The sequence below is a fragment of the Lepidochelys olivacea genome, assembly GCF_965140295.1.
Source record: "Lepidochelys olivacea isolate rLepOli2 genome assembly, chromosome: 1".
Taxonomy (NCBI): Eukaryota; Metazoa; Chordata; order Testudines; family Cheloniidae; genus Lepidochelys; species Lepidochelys olivacea.
The window spans coordinates 297,809,256-297,831,139 of record NC_140411.1 but is presented as its reverse complement, the minus strand read 5'-3'; the positions used below and the strand labels follow the sequence as shown (position 1 = coordinate 297,831,139).

General features: G+C 40.6%; 1 protein-coding gene across 3 annotated transcripts in view; it reads left to right on the top strand.

Annotated features, from left to right (window-relative positions):
- The window catches only part of TMEM117 (transmembrane protein 117), a 320,747-nt gene that overhangs the window by 203,688 nt on the left and 95,175 nt on the right, over positions 1-21,884 (top strand). For all 3 annotated transcript variants that reach the window (XR_014714338.1, XM_084650322.1, XM_084650323.1), the window contains exon 5: positions 4,224-4,321. Coding sequence is in view for 2 of the 3 variants with exons in the window: in XM_084650322.1 (XP_084506448.1) it covers positions 4,224-4,321 (98 nt within the window). In the remaining variant the exon portion in view is untranslated. The remainder of the gene's footprint in view (positions 1-4,223; positions 4,322-21,884) is intronic.

Here is a 21,884-nt window from a genome sequence, read left to right as displayed (position 1 = left end):
TCTTAGCAGATGATTTTACTGTGAAAGGATTAAGTGGGTCTGTTGACTCACTGAGGTGGGGATCTCATTACTGCACCTTTGAAGTGACTTTCTTGGGAGTGTGTGGTCTGAGCAGCCCTGAGGGAAGAACTCTAAAAGCAGCTAAACCTGATAGAAGGAGCAAGCTAATCTTATGGTATTTTATTGTTGCTTTCTTTGTTAATAAAGTCAAACATCAGAAGAAGAATGAATTTGGACTTTACAATGTGAGCTGAGCTCATAGCACAGATTTGGAAAGGTTCCTGTTTGCAGTTATTTGTTATGCTGTTTCACTGGTAACATCTTGTAGGATTCTCTGCCCATGCTCAGTCCCCTCAGAGTTGGGAGATTAGCGTTTGAGTTGTGTTCACACTTTGGTTTTTCATTTTTTCTCTGAGGCACATGTTTTGATCTTAAATTGATCGTTTGAATTGAGATTTTTTTCCTCCTGGGAGCTTCACCTTCCACTCAGTCAAAGGGACAGACTGGAATATTCAGAAAGCAGCATTTATACACAGCAAGGGGCGGTTTGCAATAACTGCCTTGCTATCATAGCCCTCAAAGGTCATAAAACCTTAAGAACTAGGAAAGGTCTGCCAATCTCACACTAAGCCAAGAGTAAAAAGAAAAGGAGTATCTGTAGCACTTTAGAGACTAACAGATTTATTAGAGCATAAGCTTTTGTGAGCTACAGCTCACTTCATCGGTGCCACAAGTACTCCTTTTCTTTTTACAGATACAGGCTAACACGGCTGCTACTCTGTAAGCCAGGAGTGAGAATCCTGCAAGATACCTTCTAAGAAGCAGAACTTCACAATAATTTTCTCTGTCTGCTGTAGGTGCTGTAATAAAAAAGCAGTGGTTTGACCAGTGACAAAGGTAGTTTTATGAAAAGCTGATGCAATGATAAGAATAAATAAATAATTAGCTTTCCTATAACAGTTTTCGTCTGAGCATCTCAAAGCACTTTACAAAGATGAGTAAGTATCATTATACCCATCTTATACATGTTCTCTACTGGTAATTGTATTGTCTGGTAGTTGTACTTCCCATAACGGTTCATCTCAAAATCAAAATTTCCTGCTTCTACATGGTTGCAGTGTACCATTTCACAGTGGGCCGTAGGGTTTTTTTTATCTTTAACATTGTGACTCATAGCATTTCTGCATATTTGACCATGATGAAGAGAGATGTGCCACTAAAGTATTCCTGGGTTACCCTCCTAGATAACGTGCAGCCACACTGATATTTGTGTCTTGTAAAATGAAGTCTGTGGTTCGAAAAGGCAATACAAGAAATGCCAGTTTTATTTTTCACTGAACAAGCATCTGACTGTGCACACCATGTAACTGTAGTTTGTAAGTCTTTATAGACAATACCCATTTTTCTAATGGAACATTAAGTGAAACATAGGAACATAGTTATGCATAAAAAGACATACACTTTTAAATTGAGTCAGTATAACCAATGTTAATACAAAAAGAAAAGGAGGACTTGTGGCTCCTTAGAGACTAACCAATTTATTTGAGCATGAGCTTTCGTGAGCTACAGCTCACTTCATCGGATGCATACCGTGGAAACTGCAGAAGACATTATAAACTGCAGAAACATCATGGTCTCTGTGTGTATATAATGTCTTCTGTAGTTTCCACGGTATGCATCCGATGAAGTGAGCTGTAGCTCACGAAAGCTCATGCTCAAATAAATTGGTTAGTCTCTAAGGTGCCACAAGTACTCCTTTTCTTTTTGCAAATACAGACTAACACGGCTGTTACTGTATTAACATTGGTTTCAGAGTATCACGTTCCGAGTCTTTCATAGTTATAGATACAAAATTAATTAATTAAGTAATGGATATTTTTCAAGTGGCTTTTCCCATTTTATTTTGACTATACAAGATACATACATAGAATAATTGAAGAATGCAAGAATTGCACGTCATGGAACATCTATTCCGCAGTATACTGTAACAGAGCATTTTTCCAGATAGTCTGATCTAATAGAGATGAATGTTTGCCGGGCAGTGCATTGGATTTTGAGATGTGAAATAAAGTCTTTAACTTGTAGAAAACAAAAGGTTTGAATTTTTGTTTTCTGCCAATGCTGGTGGACGTTAAAACAACTTATTGCTATTACATCGATACTATCCCAACAAAATTATTTATATTGTGACAAAGCTGAGTACCTTCCTCCCATGCACCATGTTCCACAATGACTGTCCTTGACCACCAGCAGAAAATGAATTTGATTTCTCTAATGCAAAAGATAATTGGATTTTTCTTTATTGAATGCATCCCTTTAATGACTGTCTTTGCTTCTGCCAATTTAGCTGCAAGTGACCTGACATTGATCTGATGATAAGACTTAAAATAAATGCTGAAGCTAAGAGATGAAAAAGACCAGCTGTCTGATATCAGAATGAACATTTCCTGCTTCATCTTGCCATTTTCCTCAGCAAATGTCACTTACTTGATTGCCATTCTTATAAAACATGCTGCTGTAATAACTGGTCACACAGCTGCAGATTGTTTCCTTCTAGCAAATATAAGTATTTCCCAGAAAGTACTCTGGAGAAAACATTTTGAAAATTGAATAAAACCCATTTGGTAATCATCTGTTTCCTTGCAAATATTTATTACTGTACAGAATCTTCCTGGAACTGGAAAAGTATTTCTGAATGAAATTAATTAAATCTTTAGAGGGCCTTTTAAGCATTAAATATGTATCCAAATATTTATTTAGTTAACCTTGGGAGTCTTATTAACATGGGTGCTTGGAGAAAGGAATTACCAAAGGAAAACCATTGGAAATGGTAGTATTTCAGGATACAATCGATTCTTCAAGCTAAGATTGATAGAACCCTGGAACCCCGGATATGCTTAAAGTTTTCATCATCATTTAGGACTTAGTTCTGCAATGTGTTGAACACCTTCACCCGCTGAGGGCTGAGAACCCTCATATGTGGCTTCGATTTAAACATAGGCTTTTTGTTCCCTTCAATAAACACTGTAAAATGTCTTTGAATGAAAGTACTAATTCACATGCTAGCTGATTAAATTAAAAGACCCAAACCAAAACAACTCCATGCTTCAAAAATAAACCAGGAAGAAAATAAAAATAAGAAATTCTCCGTAAAACTGGGTTTTATTTGGAAGTGAGTAAAACTGGGGGAGAAGGGAAGTCTTGAAATCTCTGTAGGAGTTACTTTTATATTTATAAAAGGAATTAATAGTTTAAACAGTGTAGTGATGCTAGTGGCAGACAAACATTTATTTTATTGCATATCACAGCCAGGGCTGTGTACTGACTTTTTTTTTTTTTTTTAACATAAACATTCTGTGTATGTTTTCCCCACCACTGGGTTTTCTAAATAGCATGGTGGATGAAATGACTATACTGTATTTTTCAATACTTAAGAAGAGTGTTAATCTGAAAAAAAGGATATGAAAAAAAGGATATGACTCAAAGATCATGGATATCCAAATCTATTGCTTTAGTTCAGGCTCATTTCTAATTCTTTTTGTAAATCATCCAAAAGTAGAATGTGTGTATGGGTCTCTGGGCAGAGTTTGACAGATGGTCCATTTAAATATGAGTACTGAAAAGTAGAATAAGCTTTTCAATTTTTAAATACCATGTAAGGGGACAGCACAGGTTTTAGGGTCATATATGGCCTTTACTCTGTGTGTACATTTCTCATTGGCATCTGGGATCGAGGGTAGCATATGGCCCTTACTGCACAAGCTTCCCTGGCTTCAATCCTCTGGACTGCAATTCAGATTTCATAGCCAAAATTCTCCCGACACTATGCTCATTGAACTTGAACTTACCTACCCAGCTGGACTGGAATAGTACTGTTTGCCTTCTTCATATGGCTATGAAGAAAGTAACCTACATCCATTTTTTCCTAGATCTTCATAAGTAACTCGTTTAGATTAACTTCTGTCTTCTCTGCATCTTTGGCAATGCATGAGCCTTCTCACATCTCTTATGAAGGGGTACACACAAGTTCTAGAAAGCAGACCAGAGTTCATGTAGGTTTTGAATAAGAGAGCTGCAGATAATATCTTTGTTCAGATTTTCAGCTTAGCTGTCGTTACAAATGTTGATAAGAATGATCTGAAATGAAAAACCTTTTGGAATCTAAAAATTTGTGTTTAAAACTTTGTGACACTGATTTAAATGATTTCCTTCTTCCTCCATAGGTCACTGATATGATGCTTCAGGACAAGCCCTACCCTGACTGGGGGAAGTCTGCCAGAGCTTTCTGGAAGAAAGGAAATGTTAGGATCATTTTATTCTGGTAGGAAAACAGTAAAATCCTGAGCCTTGAATAGACTGAGCCTTGAATAGACATCCAAACCTCTGCCAAAGTACCCTCTAACGCTCTATGTCAGTGAAGAAATTTGAAGTGAATACATGATCAGAATAAAACTGGTAAAGGATTTAAGCTATATTTTCTAAAAAAATGTCAAACAATATTTGCCAGCCTGTTTAAAACAATTTTTATATTAATAAAAAAGCTTTACAGCAATTTAAATCCAGGCTGCACATGCATGCACACCCTCAAATAAGAATATATGACATATGAGCCAAATTTTAAAATTGCCTCAACCTGGCTTCCATTTTTTGTCCAGGCAATTGTGGGCACAGAAGTGTAGGAGCAAAATTGCTGGCACATGTGATAACATTAAGATATCTCATTACATGTTTGTCCCTGTATGTAAGTTAACTAGACATCTAAATGTCCTCTCATGTGCTTGCAATTAAATGTGGTAATATTTTGCATTCACAATTTAATGTGAACGCAAAAATAGATTGGACCCATAGATTTTTTTTTTGAGAAAGAATATAAAAAATAGACAAGAAGTAAACCAGTATGGCTAAATAACAGGGTAAAAGAGTTATATGAACCAAAAGGTATACTTCACAAAATGTAATTCCAGCCCAGCCCAAATCATGCTAATAACAAGGAATATAAACTATGGCAGGTAGAATGAAAAATGGAAACTAGGTGGTCTAAGAAGGAATTTGAAGAGCATATTGTCAAAGATATAAAAAGGACAATAAGACATTCTTCAGATATAGGAGGCCAATGAGAATATCAGTGAGTGCTATTCTAGCAAAGGGTAAACGGAGAAATTCAGGAGGTTACGTTATAGAGAAGCTAAATGATTTCTTTGCATCAGTCCTCACCACAGAGGATACTGGGATACTTACTTTTTTCCAGATAATAAAGATGTGATACTGTAAAAAATGGGAGTGTCAAAAAGAGGAGACACCCAGGAGTTCTGGAATAACTTAAGAATGAAGGGGCCGAGCTAACAAAAATATGCACCTCTCATTAAAATCAAGCATACTGGAGGACTGAGGGTTAATAAATGTACTTGTTTTGTTATTTTGTTTTTTTAAAGTGATGCAATGGTTTCTGGCAATGACCAACCACTGACAGTTCAGTACCAGGTAATCTGATTGAAATGATAATTAAGAATTATTTTAATCTAAGGAGATATATATGATAAAAGAAACCAGCATAGTTTTTCTAAAGGAAAATAATCCCTCTCTGATCTATAAGAACTCTTTTTTGCATAGGAAAATAGTAGATGAAGGAGAACTGGTGGATCTAATGTATTTGGATTTTCAAAAGGCCTTTGACAAAGTTCCTCTCACAAGGCAATTAAGAAAACTAATAAGTCATGGGGTGAGAGATAAAGCAGATTAGAAATTGGCTAAGAAATAGATAACAGAAAGAATAAGTCTTTTTTTGCCATGTTGCAAACTAAAAATGCGATGCCCCAAAATTCTGAACTAGGATTTGTATTTAACCATGACCTGGAGGAAGGATTGCACAGTAATATGGCAAAAATTGCAGATGACATAAAATCATTTAGGCTTGTCAAGACTCGAGCAGACTATGTGGGATGTAAGAATGCTAGGTGAATGGGCAGCAGAATTGCAGATGAAACTGATTGTTCACAAATGCAAGGTAATGTATATTGGAAGCAATAATGAGATTATATATATATAATCTTTTTGACCACTCCCACCTCTGAAACAGTGGTTTTCATTCTGCTGTCCACAATGGTCAAAAAGGCAAACACAATGCTAAAATATATATCTAGCAGGATAGAAAAGATCAAGTCATGACCTAAATCAATGGTATGCCTTCATCTGGAATGCAGTATTAAATTCTGGTCAATCTGTCTCATAAAATAGAGAGCCTCTGGTGAAGTGAAGTTAGTCATGAAGAGACTCTCATTTGAAAAAAGATTGAAAATACTGAGGCTAGTTAGGGGACAAGTAAGAAGTGCCATGGTAAAGATATTTTATTTTCAAAAGAGAGCATTGCAAGACACAGAGAGCAATCAAACGCTTTAAAAACAACAACAACAACCTTCAGTGTCCTTACAAAAGATGTTTTGAATTTTTTACAGGCCAAAACTGTATAAAGCCATATTTGCTTTCACATAACATTCACACTAAAATTGCCACAAAAAATTGAAAATAGAAATGGATTAAGTAAAAGATGTTTCTTTTCATGAATACGTTTTAAAATAAAGAGTGTTTTTAATGAGGACTCAAAAGCATAAAGGGCAACAAACTTTTATTTGTAGCTATCGGCAATGAAATAAAATCACCCTAGGCAAGACTCCATATTAAATAGAGACATTATTTATTTAGTATGTGTCACACATACAGTAACAGTAGACTTGTGTTTTTTCTTTTGAGGAGGAGAGAGAGAGAGAGGGTGAGAGGGAAGGCTAACTAAAATTATGTGTGGTAATATAAAGTATTAGTCTTTCTTTCTTTGATTTGTTTAGCGACTTGTGACATAAATGGGTTCATTTTGGTAAGCTGTCCAAAAGAAACATCCTAAATAGAAAATGCCACAGAAATATAGATGTAGTAGAATCTGCTTAATTAGTATTTCTAAATGGCACATCTCCTTAATTGGGATAAGTGTCAGTTTAGTGCGCTATCGTTTAGTTACTCAAAATAAGGGATAAATCACAAAGATGGCAGAATTTTAAATATCTCAGAAACCTAGGACTGAACACCAAATAGGTGTGCTATTCAATACCTGATGTACATGTGCAATTACAAAAATAGTGCAAATAAACTGGATATTTGAACAGGCAAATCACTGATAAGGGTCAGATCCTTCAAGGTGCCCCTTCATGGGCATCCTTTGTGCATATAGTTCATAGTGACATGATTACATACTGTTTTTTCCACAGGTCACTAGTCTCATTCAGTGCATAGAATGGACACACAAGGGGGAAAAATTCCGGTCTCTCAGACAATTGTAAAACTGGTATTTCCTAACATTCGTGTGCCTGACTTGGAACCTATATAACTTTCTTATAATAGTTTTTGCATGTCATCTATCTAATTTTCTTTACATTTTAGCATTTTGGTTTTTTTAAACTAGATGTCATCTTAATTTGATTCAACAAGTTAGGAATATAGTTCAAAAAGAGTCAAAAACGGTATGGCTTATTCAAAGGAATTGATCAAAAATTACTCAGTTACTACAGGAGACTATCTATTTTATGTTTAAAAAAGACTATGTTAAACATGGTTCAGTGTGGGATTTCTTACTATGTAAATGTGGGAGTTTCCATCTGAGATTGATAGCCATGTCTCCAGAATGGAAATTAAACATGGGCTTTTTAAATGGTTTTTCTGTGATGTACCTAATTGAGGCTTTGACCTGATCAGCTGTATTTCAATATTTCTTGCTTTGCAGTAGTCACAATAATAAAATGCATTACTGGAGCATTACGTTGCTTTTACAGATTTGAAAGCGGTTCTTGTATTTGTTTGAAAAGACAACTTATTAAAATTAGTTATTTTCATTGTGCGCTGCATTTAAAAGAACTAAGTAGATTTCATAGCTTTGTCAGCTTAAATTAAATGCTGTCCTAGACAACACAACCCTTTCATTAAAGTTAAGATTTCTAAATTGCATATCACAAAAACAAATGTAAACCAATACAAAGCAAAGAACTAGCTAGTTATGTTATTCACCTTCTCCCCCCCCCCCATTTACTTCACTCATTAACTCTTTTTCTCATTCTAAATCAGTGTTTTCAATCAGGGGTACGTGTACCCCTGGGGGTACGCAGAGGGTACCGCAACTCATCTAGATATTTGTCTAGTTTTACAACATGCTACATAAAAAGCACTAGCGAAGTCTGTACAAACTAAAATTTCATACAGACAATGACTTTATACTGCTCTATATACTGTGCACTGAAATTTATATTCCAATCGACTGATTTTATAACTATATGGTAAAAATGAGAAAGTAAGCACATTTTCAGTAATAGTGTGCTGTGACACTTTTGCATTTTTATGTCTGATTTTGTAAGCAAATAGTTTTAAAGTGAGGTGTAACTTGGGGGTACACAAGACAAATCAGGCTCCTGAAAGGGGTACAGTTGTCTTGAAAGGTTGAGAGCCACAGTTCTAAATCACTTATCTTCCATCACCGCAGTCCATGTATCAGTCAGCAGTAATTCCCTGAACAGACTAGCATTATATATCTGTAGCACTCCATCTTGCTAGCATCTGTTGATCTTGCTCAGAAACTGTTAAATGGGGTCTGCCAATTCACTGAGACAGCTGGGCGACTGATTACTCCACGTGTAAATAAGGGAAGTGGTTGTGGCTCTCTGGGGAGAGAGGAGCTAGGATGGGGGTGAGAAGCGCTGAGAGAGGAAGCCAAAGAGCAACCAAGCCTGGTGGAAAGATTTGAGATTAACTTTGTTGTTAATTTATTTTTTTATATTAAAAAGAGAGCCCCGAAAGTGCTCAATTTGGACTCAGTGTGTGGACTGAGTTTTACGAGCCAGTGAGGACATGCATTTGTTCATGCTTCCCCTTGAGACCTGCAAAGCATGCTGTGGCTGGAATAGTGGATGTCTGTGCGGCTGCCAGTAGGCACAACAGCATCATTCCTAGAGAAGCTATGAGGCCTTCGGGGAAGTGGAAGCCAGAGGGAACAATGTGTGGAGGCAGTGAGCCCTCCTGGGGCTGCAGACATCTTGGGATCTTTGCAGGTCTCAAGATTTCCTTTGGGCTTTTAAAACTCAATCCACTGTGCCAGTGTGGTACAAAACAGATTTGAAGCTGATGTAACTGCCTATATGGGATTATCCCCTGGTTAGCATTGGACTGGTATGGAGGTTCCCATGAGACCCTCACCCCTGCATAGGGTTGCCAGGTATCCAGTTTTCAACCAGAATGCCCTGTCGAAAAGGGACCCTTCCAGCTCCGGTGAGCATCGCAGACCGGGCTGTTAAAAATCCGGTCTGCTTCCCACAGCGCGGCAAGCAGGGTGCCTGCCTGGCTCCATGCGGCTCCCCAGAAACAGCAACATGTCCCTCTGGCTCCTAGACACTGGGGCGGCCCTGGGGACTCTGCACGCTGCCCCTACCCCGAGCCCTGCCTCCGCAGCTCCCATTGGCCAGGAATTGTGGCCAATGGGAGCTGTGGGGGCGGCACCTGCAGGCAAGGGCAGCATGCTGAGCCGCATGGTTGCGCCTCTGCTTAGGGGCCACAGGGACATACCGGCCACTTCCTGGAGCCGCCTGAGATGAGCATCACCTGGAGCCCTCACCCCAAACCCCTTCCCATGCCCCAACCCCCTGCCCTACCCTGGAACCCGTTCCTGCACCCTGAACCCCTCACCACCTCCCACACCCTGAATCCCTTGGCCCCACCCCAGAGACTGCACCCCCAGCCCAGAGCCTGTAGCCCCTCCCACATCCCAACCACCTGTCCCAGTGAAACGCCTGCCCTGGTGAAAATGAGCAAGTGAGCGAGGGTGGGGGAGAGCGAGTGACAGAGGGAGGGGGGATGGAGAGAACAGGGGTGGGGCCTCGGAGAAGGGGCAGAGCCTGGGAGAATGGGTAGGCTGGGGGCAGGGCAAGGGTGTTCAGTTTTCTGCAAATAGAAAGTTGTCAACCCTACGCCTGCAGCCTGGTACATTTCCCTGATCTCAAACATTGAAATGGCTTTTTCAAGGGCATAGGCAGTGAGTGTACGATAGAATAGATTTAAGGGTCCCAGTCACAAGCCAAAAGGGTGGTTTAGACCATGACTGGTCCTGTGAATCTAAACCAGAAACTCTATTTAAATTTAATTCTCTATTATAGGATAATTAGTCTTAAAATCCATTGAAGAAGTAAATAATATACTCCTCTAGTATAGCACAGGCAAGTTCTTCCTTTTTTTTTTTTTCTTAGTGTCAATAGTGAATGTGACTATAGGAGCAAAGTGATGTTTGGTAAAGGTTTAAATTTGATTGATCCAAGCTGCCCTTCCCCAACAACATTGGTTATTTATTTCTGGGTAGGATTTATGATCCTGTAATTCCGTAACATAAGGAAATGTCCATCTGTGTAATACTAGAGACTGTGATATTTAAATGAAATAGTCATTGGAGCAGGGACTGGACTCCAGGTTCCACCTGTCCCGACCTGCCTCGCCACTGGGCTACAGGGTCATTCTCTCTCTCTCTCAATTTGCCCCAATGACTATGCAAGTAATGTATACAAAATGGAACAGCTTCAACAGAAGAGACTGAAAGCACCACACCCTAGAATAGCCAATAGCCAGGGGACTAGGGCACTCAAACCTGGGATGGGGGGAGACCTGGGTTTGAGTCTGCTCCAGAGTGGAGATTTGAAGCTGGCTCTTCCCCTCCTCCCTCCCAGCTGAGCGTTCTAGCTATTGGGTATAAGGCGGGCACCGGCTTTCTGACTACTCTGGCTTTGTGACTCTAGCTCATCATTTCTGTTCTTATTAGCAATGGTTAAGAATGCCCAGAAAGGAAACAGAACACTTTATTTTGACCCAAAATGGATTTTTTTTTGACTTTTTAAACTTTTCAGAAATTCAGAAAAAAATCACTTTCAGTTTGACCAGAACAATGTTTTTGTTTCAGGACTGCCAGCAAACAGAAATTAACACAACTCCATAAGTGACAGTATTTTATCAATGCAGGCAGTAACATGATCACACAGACTGAAAAAAATTAAAGTGTGGTTGCATGCAATATCTAATAAATATCTGACACCGTCCCAGGTACAAAGTTTCATAGTATAAGTACACCATTTTACATACTGAAGCAAAATAAATTTCAGACTGTAAAGCTAAGAAAGAGTTTGATCCTGTAAGACCTTCAGTCTCAGAATTTATTTTTTTTCCTTTCTCCCTGGCTTCATTGTGCAGAGGCCTTGTACTCTCATGCCCCCAAAACGTCACACGGATGTTTCAAGTTCAAGTTTCATGCAATGCTTTCGAAAATCTGTCCAAAAATGACAGAAAACTCTATGTGAAAAATACAGCCTCAGCCAATGACCTATGCAAAATATGCACTCTCAAAGCTCACGCTGGGCTTCAAAATTCAGTGTAGGTCAAAAATAAGTATTTCACCTTCCTAGTGGTTATAGCCATTGTTCACAGCCTTTGTTGTGGCTGCGTTCCAGAAATCAGGTCAGTTCTGTAAAATAAATGTAATGATTAAAGCAATTATGGCATGCTGGAGTCATTTTTTTTTAACTGTGTGGCTCCATAATGGTATATTTAAAGATGTGTGTTAGAATTTGCTGACGGCCAGTCAGCCAAGCTTTCATGCATGTAACTGAACCCTTGACTCATTTTCAGAGTATCTGTTCCCCTATTCTTCACCACTGTGTGTTTACTCATTTTGTTTTAGAAAGCACATTAGCATGTAAGCAACTCTAAATTATATAAAAGGCAAAAGATAATCACAAGCCATATTGGTCACCGAAGATATCATTTCTTAATAGCATGCACATTTGAAAGGTTATATGGCTCTCAGTTGAACAGAAGGGAGTAATTCCATAACATACATAATGCCAATGGAAAAAACTGTTTAACTCATATTAGCATACTTTGGAGCCTGATTCTGCATATTTTACTTGTTCTGAGAAACACTAACTCACAAAAGTTGTTTAATTGACGTTAATGAGATTATTCGTGTCAGTATGTGTAACACAATGTTAGGGTTGCAGAATCGGGTCCGTGTTGACTTACTGGGCCAGGTTCTTAGCTGTTGTTAATCAGTGTAACTCCATTTACTTCAGTGGTGCTATGCCATTTAAACCAGCTAAAAATATCTTACCTCTTTTGACTCTTGTTCATCCTGGTGAGCTGAATTTGATTTCTTCTTGGGCATCATCAACAGAATTGTTTGCTAAATTACAGTTGCTGGGCAAATTATGTAAAGACAGCAGGGTTACCCTGGTGCCACTAAGAGATGTTGACCAGTGACCCAGGACCGGATCCTATGGAGATTATGAGGCAAACTTAATTAATATATTGCTTGCTAAGTTACTTTATTATGTATACAAGATATTAACATAGCTGAAATGCAAGTAGAGAAGCCTGTAAAGTGAGGATTATTATTAAGGTAGGCTTGGCAAGAGGCTGAGGTGTAATGAGGCCTGATAGTACAAGTAGAGTGCTTGACCGAGGTTAGGAGACTTAGCAATTTGTAGCTTGTGATAAACAATTAAACCTCAAAGAAGAAAAAACAAGTTAAAATAGCAGTTTTTTTGGATATTAGGGTACACGTATTCATAAAGTGAACTGCATTGATTTATCAAAAGCATTTGGAAAGGGGTTGACACAAATGACTTATGCCTAGGGTTGCCAACCGTCTATTTGCACAAAAACAAACACCCTTGCCCCACCCCCTGCCCCTCCTCCGAGGCCCCACTCATTCTCCAAGGCCCTGCCCCCTGCTCACTCCATCCCCCCTCCCTCTGTTGCTTGCTCTCCCCACCCTCGCTCACTCATTTTCACCGGGCTGGCTCAGGGAGCTGGGGTGCAGAAGGGGGTGCGGGCTCTGAAGTGGGGCCAGAAATGAGGTGTTCAGGGTGCGGGAGGAGGCTCTGGGCTGAGGCAGTGTGTTGGGATGTGGGGTGGGGGTGAGGGCTCTGGCTGGGGGTGCAGGCTCTTGGGTGATCCTGGGGATGAGGGGTTTGGGGTGCAGGAGGGTTCTTCGAGCTGGGACCAAGGGGTTCGGAGGGTGGAATGGGGATCAGGGCTGGGTCATGAGGTTGAGGCACAGGAGGGGGTGCAGGCTCCAGGCAGCACTTACCTCAAGCAGCTCCCAGAAGCAGCGGCATGTCCCCCCCTCTAGCTCCTACGTGGAGGCACGGCCAGGCGGCTCTGCGCGCTACCCTGTCCACAGGCACCGCCCCCACAGCTCCCATTGGCCAGGGTTCCTGGGCAATTGGAGCTACAGAGCTGGCACTTGGGGCTGGGACAGCACATGGAGCTCCCTGGCTGTCCCTATGCCTAGGAGCTGGAGTGGGGACGTGCCACTGCTTCCGGGAGCCACGTAGAGCCACAGCAGGCAGGGAGCCTGCCTTAACCCAACTGTGCCACTGACCAGACTTTTAACGGCCCCATCGGCGGTGCTGACCAGAGCCTCCAGGGTCCCTCTTCGACCAGGTTTTCCGGTCGAAGATCGGATACCTGGCAGCCCTACTTATAACAGCCTGAGAAGTTTAATTAGCCAGAATACCAAACAAGGTTCTCTGGAATAGCACACAAGAGCAGGAGGTCTGAAATCTCATCAAATATGGCCCCGGATATGTGTGGATAGAATGGGACGAAGGTGTTTATCCAACCCTCATTGAGCACATTGGGCTTGACAGGATGGTGTAAACTGAATCATCACATCCCACTTACGATGTACCCCAGTGGCTATCATCTTATTGCTGTATTTTCTATGGTCTTAATGTGTGTGAGCATGACATCCCTAGGGACTTCTAAATTATGTGTATCTATCATTCGTGGAACTTTATTTTTCCACTAATTTTGGTGGTAAAATCTTCAAGTGCTTATGGATGTTACTCACCCATACCCTCTATTAAAGAGATTTTTATTTAGCTGCTGAGGAAAGGACCTGTTGTTTGCGAAAAGTTCAAATTGCACCCCAAATTAATCCAGGCTACAGAGTGTAATCTGAAGACAGTGGAACAGTTTAGGTATAACTGTAGTCACCCCTGGGCCCAATAAACCTTTGTATCTGGTGGTGACATGCAAGAAAGAGAAAGCCCAGCTTGACTGCCAGATCCTAGTTGGATTTAAGTTGTTGTTTTTTTTGTCTGAGTCTTCCTGCATGGATTCTATTTCAGGATCAGGGTCTCAAAGTGGAAGAGAACATTGAGAACAGGAAACAATGAATTGAATAATGGCAATTGTTTTGAGAGCTTTTTCCATTCTGTTCTATTCAGGTTCTTATTCCATAACTATCATTGGAGTAGAACCACTTTAAATTAAAATAAATATGTTGTCTATATGTACTTTAACACTATTGTAAATATGAGTTAGGTTGTGCTCAGTTAACTTGTATATAAAACATAAATATGAGTTAGGGATCCTTTCTTACTTTTTTTGTACTTTGTACTTTGCAAATATTAATACAGCTTTTAAACTAAAAGAATCTACTGATGGCTATCTATACTGAGGCATCCAACTTTAAAAATCTCCCTTATAACATAGAGGTAATAATGAGAACATTGTGTTAATATGTTTATTTCATGTAATTGTATGTTGTCTGCTCACAATTGTGACAGCAGAAAAAAGCAGAAGCTTGGATGGACTAAAATGTCAATAAATCACATTGTGTTAATAAAAGGTGCCCTGCAGGCTCTTCGGTGTCTAATGCACACGCTGATACTTATTTTTATTTTTATTTTTTAATGGATCTCTCCTTTTTTTTAAATCCCGAAGAAAAATCATGTTAGCAATTAATGTTCCAAGTTCTTACAATAAAACGATTATTTAACTTTCAGAATGTACATATTCTAGTTACTCTATTCAAGCAGGAGGTTATTCTGATTAATATAAAATATCTACAGGGCTAACTGCAGTCAAAAGCATAGGTAAACAGCCTGTAAAACAAAGACACTGTTGGTACAGTAGTCAGTAATTATTCTGCATCTTCCATTTATTCAGATGTTACCTACTGAAATGAATGATCTTTCCTTGAGAAAGACCTTGGCTCTCATTTGGAGTGCTTTGCTTTGTATGTAATGGTTACCATAACGTTTTTCTTGGCCCCATTCTGTTTCTAATTAAGACAATGGGAAGAGCCCCATGGATTTCAATGGGAGTAGGATCAAGATGTTGTGTGTGAGCACTGAAGGGGGAATGGCAGCACCAGGGAAGATTATTTAAAAAAAAAAAAAAAAAAAAGAGAGAGAGAAAAAAGAAGAGAGAGGGGCTAATTTTTTGGGAAGCTTTTTTTCTCACATTCCAGCTAACCCATTGCCCACCACTAGCTCTGCCACAAAGTATTTGAACTTAATTTCACTAGGCAGCAAGTATCATACAATTGAGAGAGAAGGAAACACAAGCCAAAAAATTGTCAGAAGGCTACATTAAAATGGAGTTGGCAGACATTTAAATTCCATTTGTTGCTCCAGCAGTACTAGCCTCTTCAAAGACATGCTTGAAAGAAAAAGAACAAGATGTTGCTAAGGTCAAGTATATTATATGTGGCTTTTTCCTACCGCTGAATACATTTTTCTCTTTGAAATAGTCTCAATCGGTTGACTACCAGTGCAAGCTCCAAGGCCAACAATGCTTTTGGGAATGGTGGGGTCTAAAGGATGTGGGCGATATTTCTTCTGTTGTTGTTGTTGTTGTTCTGTTTGGCTGCTTGCTTTTTTTTTTATTATTAAGATGCATTGGATTGAGTTTCTTATTTTAATTTTTGGAGGAATTTTTTATGGGTTTAGAAATTATCAATCTTTTTTATTATTCTGGAAGCACTTTGACGGTTTTGAATTGGCACTTTTGTTTAAAAACTGAAAAATACTAAACAAATCTTTCGTAAATGGGAAATACAGAAATAGATTTCTTAACTGTCAGCTACAGTCTATTAAAATACATGATTTTTAAAGTGTGCTTATCCATACACTCTGGGCACAGGTATTATGTATTTGTATTACAGTAATACCCAGCAGCCCCAGTCATGTACCAGCACCTCATTGTGCTAAGCACTGTACAAACACAGAACAAAAAGATGGTCCCAGCCCTAAAGAGCTTAAAATACAGCCATCTAATTTAGAGAACAAGCCAGCAGACAAAGGAGCCACTATTGTAGTTGTCAACTGTGATGATTCTGTCAACAAGGCCAACTGACAACTCTCCAACGTCACCTGCTATAAAGAACTCAAAGACCCTATACTATAAGTCACACAGGAATTTAAGGATATCAAATACTTCCCCAAACAACTTCAAGAAAAATTCTATGACCTCATCCCCCACGAACCCATCCCAGGGACCTTCAGCATGCTTCCCAAGATACACAAACAAAGAAACCAAGCCAGATCTCTCATATCTGGCCATGGCACTCTTACTGAAAGAATACCAGAACTCACAGAAACCATCCTCAAATCACTCAGTGCACACAGGGCCAGCTTCCTCCAGGACACAACTAAAGGTTTGTCTACACTGGCACTTTACAGCCCTGCAACTTTCTCACTCAGGGGTATGAAAAAACACCCCCCGGATCGCAGCAAGTTTCAGCGCTGTGAAGTGCCAGTGTAGACAGTTTACCAGCGCTGGGAGCCGCGCTTCCAGGGCTGGTAGCTACACCCCTCGTTGCCAGTGTAGACTAGCCCTAACTTCTTCCAGAAACTCTGCACCATTAACAACCTCCTTCAGAAGGCCATCCTGCCACCATGAATGTCACGTCCCTAGACACCAACCTTCCTCACCATGGCAGCATCACTGCCTGCCTCAGATATCTACCAGACAATGGACAACACTTATATATCCACTCCAAAGACAATTGCCAAACATCTATTTCATCATACTAATGGTATACCTGAGATACATTTGTAACCCCCTTTTCTTTTTTTTATTGCATGGTGTTCAGCAGAAAAAAAAACAAAGAAAACCCCACACCTTATTGCTGTAATTACAGCTGTTGTTTCCACTTACTCTGAGTTGATATGGAAACATTCCCAGGCAAGGAGTGCAGGAAGTTGTTCACCATGCACAGTAGCTGTTTGGAAGCTGTCATTTAAGAACAGACATTCCTGCATGTGCACACATGCCCCCTTAGCTGTAAAGTGGAAGCTCCTGGCCAATCAATAGTGAAATCTGTCAGGGGTACAAAACTGGCAGCCATTCTGAGCTGCCAGATCCAGATCCAGCCCAACCCTGCAGAGAAAAGGTAGAGCAACACAGGGTAACCTGGACTGAATCTGTGGATTGGATCTCAATGCAGTTTACTGTAAACTTACAGAAGTCAGTGGGATTGAGAAAATACCGTAAAGGAGGAATCACAGGCTGGAGGCCAAATGTCTTTGTGAGGTGTATTGCAATGTTGAACCAAAGATGGTGTGAGAGCCTAACAACTGCAGGCTGTGTCAGTTTTTTTCATATTTGAAGTTGTGTATATGCTCAATAACATGGATGCTGAAACAATTGGTTATGTGGCACTACTAAATATTTTGCAATGATATTAATAATCAATGTGGTGTTAGCTTTCATAGGATATCTCACAAGGCATATTTTGTAGAAATATGATTGCAGTACTGTGGAGGGTGTGAACACGGGGTGTGTAGGATCACACACGCACTCTATACCAGAACCTATACACGATATCATCACCAATTACAACCCATACTAGATAGGGTTGATACTGGAAAGAAATTTTTCCCAAACCTGCTCTTCTGGCCTTCAAAGAACCCACACCTTACCAAGTTCATTATCAGAAGCAAGCTCCCCACAGACCAGGGCATACTAACTTGAAGCGGCACCAGACCCTGCCAAAACAACAGATGCAAAGCCTGCAGACTTATTTCAACTGCTAGGATAATCAATATCCAACCAGAACACACCTTTCAAGAGTCATGGTCCTAAACATGCCTCTCACAACATGTGCTGTACCTCATCCAGTGCATTAAATGCACCAGCAACAACTCTGTAGATGAAACCAGACAATCACTATGCTGTAGAATGAACTCACACAGAAAAATGACGATAGACAAAAACATCCTATCACCCATGGGCAGACACGTTTCATAAAGCGATAACTCCACATCTTATCTTTCAGTTCTCATCTTCAAAGGAAACCTGCAAACAACACTTCAAAAGGCGAACCTGGGAATTTAAATTCATAACTCTGCTAGACACTAAAAATCATGGTCTCAACAGAGACACTGGTTCTATGGCTCTTCACAAATATTTGTAACCTACTAACCCTCCTTTGTCCTACGGCTGCAGAGGTATTAATTGCCCACTTCACCTTAACTAGTCTCCTGCAACGTGTAATTTTCTTATGTTTAACAATGTGTCCTACCTTGTACTTAACTGTGACACTCTGATTGCCTTCTCCAGACCTGAAGAAGAGCTCGATGTAGCTTGAAAGCTTGTCCCTTCCACCAACAGAAGTTGGTCCACTAAAAGATATGGCCTCACCCACCTTGTTGCTTGCTTAATAACCATCAGGGATCCATTGATCCCCTGGCCTCCTGGATTGCACTATGTGCAAATGGTTGATCTCTACCCACCTGAGACAAAGCCTGGATGAATGAACAAATGAGTCTTGCAGCATGACCAGAACATGAACCTATTCAAGCTTTGTCAGTTGAGGGCAAATGCACACCTGGCCTAGAGTGCTGTGTGCGGTTACTAGTAAGTACCAGCTGTTGGGCACACTATTTCAATAGGCACAGTCTCCCCTGGATTCAGGGCTGGGGCTGCCCAGGCTCCTCAGGGACACATTGACAAAAGGTGCTAGGTATCACTATTGTTATCATCCCCTGAGCCCACTGGGGCTGGCCTGGAGAAATACAATAAAATGAACAAACCCCAGTCACTGTGTCAGGAATATGGGCAGCCCCAACATAACAAAAATTAATTGTCTTGCTTGCTCAGGTCCAGGCCTCTTGGTCACACTACAGTTCCCAAACATCTAAAACCCACTCTTGGGTCCAATTAGACTAAGATTTAGTGAGAGGGGCATATAGGAGTGGCTCTCTGCTTTGGTTCAGTGAAATCTGCACCACCAGGTCCTTCTCTCATGCACAGCTACATAGTCCAGGTCTGCCATCAGCTCTGTCAGTTTTGGTCCACTTGGGCATCACTGTGAAATGATCTTTGTGTATACACACCCCTTTTCAGGGCACTGTGCAGTTAGCTGTGAGCTGCCACCACCTGTGGCAGAGCTGTTAAGTCATCTCTGCACCATCACCTGTCTGGGGCACTGTGATGTGAGCTCTGTGCTACAGTGGCTGGTCTGGTTGGGCCTTTCTGCAAAGTCAGCTCTGTCTTGTGCCGCCAGTCTGGCCTTGCCTATTGTTAAACCAACTCTGCACGGCTGCCACTTCAGACTGAGCTGATGTGGTCCAGTGCAGGGCAGTACAGCCCAGCATAACCCCACAGTCATTCCACACAAGGTTCAGAATGTCCAGGTGAGGAACCCAGAGCAAAACAGGACCCTTGGGGAGAGCCCCTCATCTCTAGGGCAGAACCCTATCCTCCTTCTTGTTGAATTTGAATCCTTAATTCTGAAACCAGAATCATGTACTAGTGAAGGCAGAGTGACCCATGTACTCCAGGGCACTTCTTGCACAATTCCTGTGCCCTTTGATGAGTACAGTTACAGTAACAATTTATTAGCACTTTTACAATCAGAACACATACAAATTCCAAATACAGCAACAAATCACAGTAAGTGGAACTATGGGCAAGCCACATTGGTAAAAGCTGGCTTTTCCTCTTGTCTGCTGAAGAGGAAGTGGAAAGTTCTAATCCTCTAAGCCCTTGAGCTCTAGGGCTTACCCGTAAAAGGTCATTGCCACATAGGCCTACCTCTGGGGTAGAGAGAAGCAAATAACTGATTTTTCAGTTTAGTGGCTGAACTGAATAATCAAAAACAAATTAGATCTTTTCAAACTGAATCTGATTTTTTTTTTCCATTTGATCTCCCTAAAATGAAAGGCTGAAACTTTTTAATTCAGGTCAAACAAAATGTTTTGCATGTAGTTTTGAAGTGACATTCTGAAATGAAATGTCTATTTGAATGACATTTTCCAAACAAAATGGTTTGACATTTTGGGGGAAAAAAAACAGTTTTTTTCCCAGCTGAATCTATTTGCTGAATTTGACCTGAATTTAAAAATAGTTTCAGTACCCTGTCCAGTGAATTTGTTACTCAGTGAAAAAAATTAGCCCAGCTCTGCTTTCGAGGCTCTTCTTTTCTAGGCAAGCCACCTGTCTGTTTGGAGTCACCCTCACAAACACATTAGAACAACCTCAAGTATTCGAAAGTCAGGAGTCAGGCCCCAAAAACCACGGGATTCACTTAAAAATAATGAGATTTTTAAAATAATAAATTTGACTAGGATTTATTTGCCTTTTGGTGTTGGAGCCGGTAAGGTTCGCATTTTCAAGCTTTATTACATAACAACAAGGGCTAGAAACTTGTTTTTTTAAATGGAAGCTGAGACACTCAGGTAATTACTGGTGCCAGCAGCTGGGGCTTGTAGAAAAAGATGAAATATCACAAGACTCATCATGAAATCACACTGCAAACAGCACTGGGCCAGACTCACTAGTGCTGGCAAACGTAGGACTAAATTACTTCTCCCTGCACGAATGTGGCCCCTTTGTCCCAAAGCGTATTTACCCTATTGGCCTGCTAAACCCAGGGTTCTAAGTTCAATCCTTGAGGGGGCCATATAGGGATCTGGGGAAAAATTGGGGATTGGTCCTGCTTTGAGCAGGGGGTTGGACTAGATGACCTCCTGAGGTCCCTTCTAACTCTGATATTCTATGATTCTATGATTCATTCCTGCTGCACTATCCCTTGGGTCTTTCTAATATATGTGTGAGGGGTAAGAGACAGCTTGAAGTTGTGGCTGTGGCTCTATCGGAAGCAGAATCAATCCTAGCCATCTCCACGCCACTGGTCCCTTGGATTTCACAGCAGAAGGGAGGTTTCAGCCAATTTGTCTCCCAACAGACATCTCGAAGGGATGTCCGAGTTCCTATCCATGCCGGACTGAGTATGCCCCGCTGAACTCTTTGCTGCCTTAATTGACTGCTGTTTAACCTGAACTGTAGGCTGGCCTGGCTGCAGTTTTTGCATAGGTTTGACTTTTTAGAAAGGGTGCTTATTGGATTTTATGCAATAAAGTTGCAAATAGCCAAGGCGTTATGTTAATATTTGTACTTAACATGTGATTCAAAAAATTTTGAAGAACCCCATGTACCTAGAAATAATATATTTTGCAGGAACCTTGTATCAGAACATAGCTAGGATGACATGTATGTAAGTAGAGTTAATTAAATTAATTTGTTAAATTATGAAAAAGTAAGCCAATCTCAAGAATAACACCATCAACATTTCTTTCATCTCTTTTATTTGTAATACTTTGGTAAAATCTTGAACACTGAAATAACTGGTTCTCATGGGAGACTTCAATCACCCTGATATCTGCTGGGAGAGCAATACAGCAGTGCACAGACAATCCAGGAAGTTTTTGGAAAATGTAGGAGACAATTTCCTGGTGCAAGTGCTGGAGGAACCAACTAGGGGCAGAGCTCTTCTTGACCTGCTGCTCACAAACTGGGAAGAATTAGTAGGGGAAGCAAAAGTGGATGGGAACCTGGGAGGCAGTGACCATGAGATGGTCAAGTTCGGGATCCTGACACAAGGAAGAAAGGAAAGCAGCAGAATACGGACCCTGGACCTCAGAAAAGCAGACTTTGACTCCCTCAGGGAACTGATGGGCAAGATCCCCTGGGAGAATAACATGAGGGGGAAAGGAGTCCAGGAGAGCTGGCTGTATTTT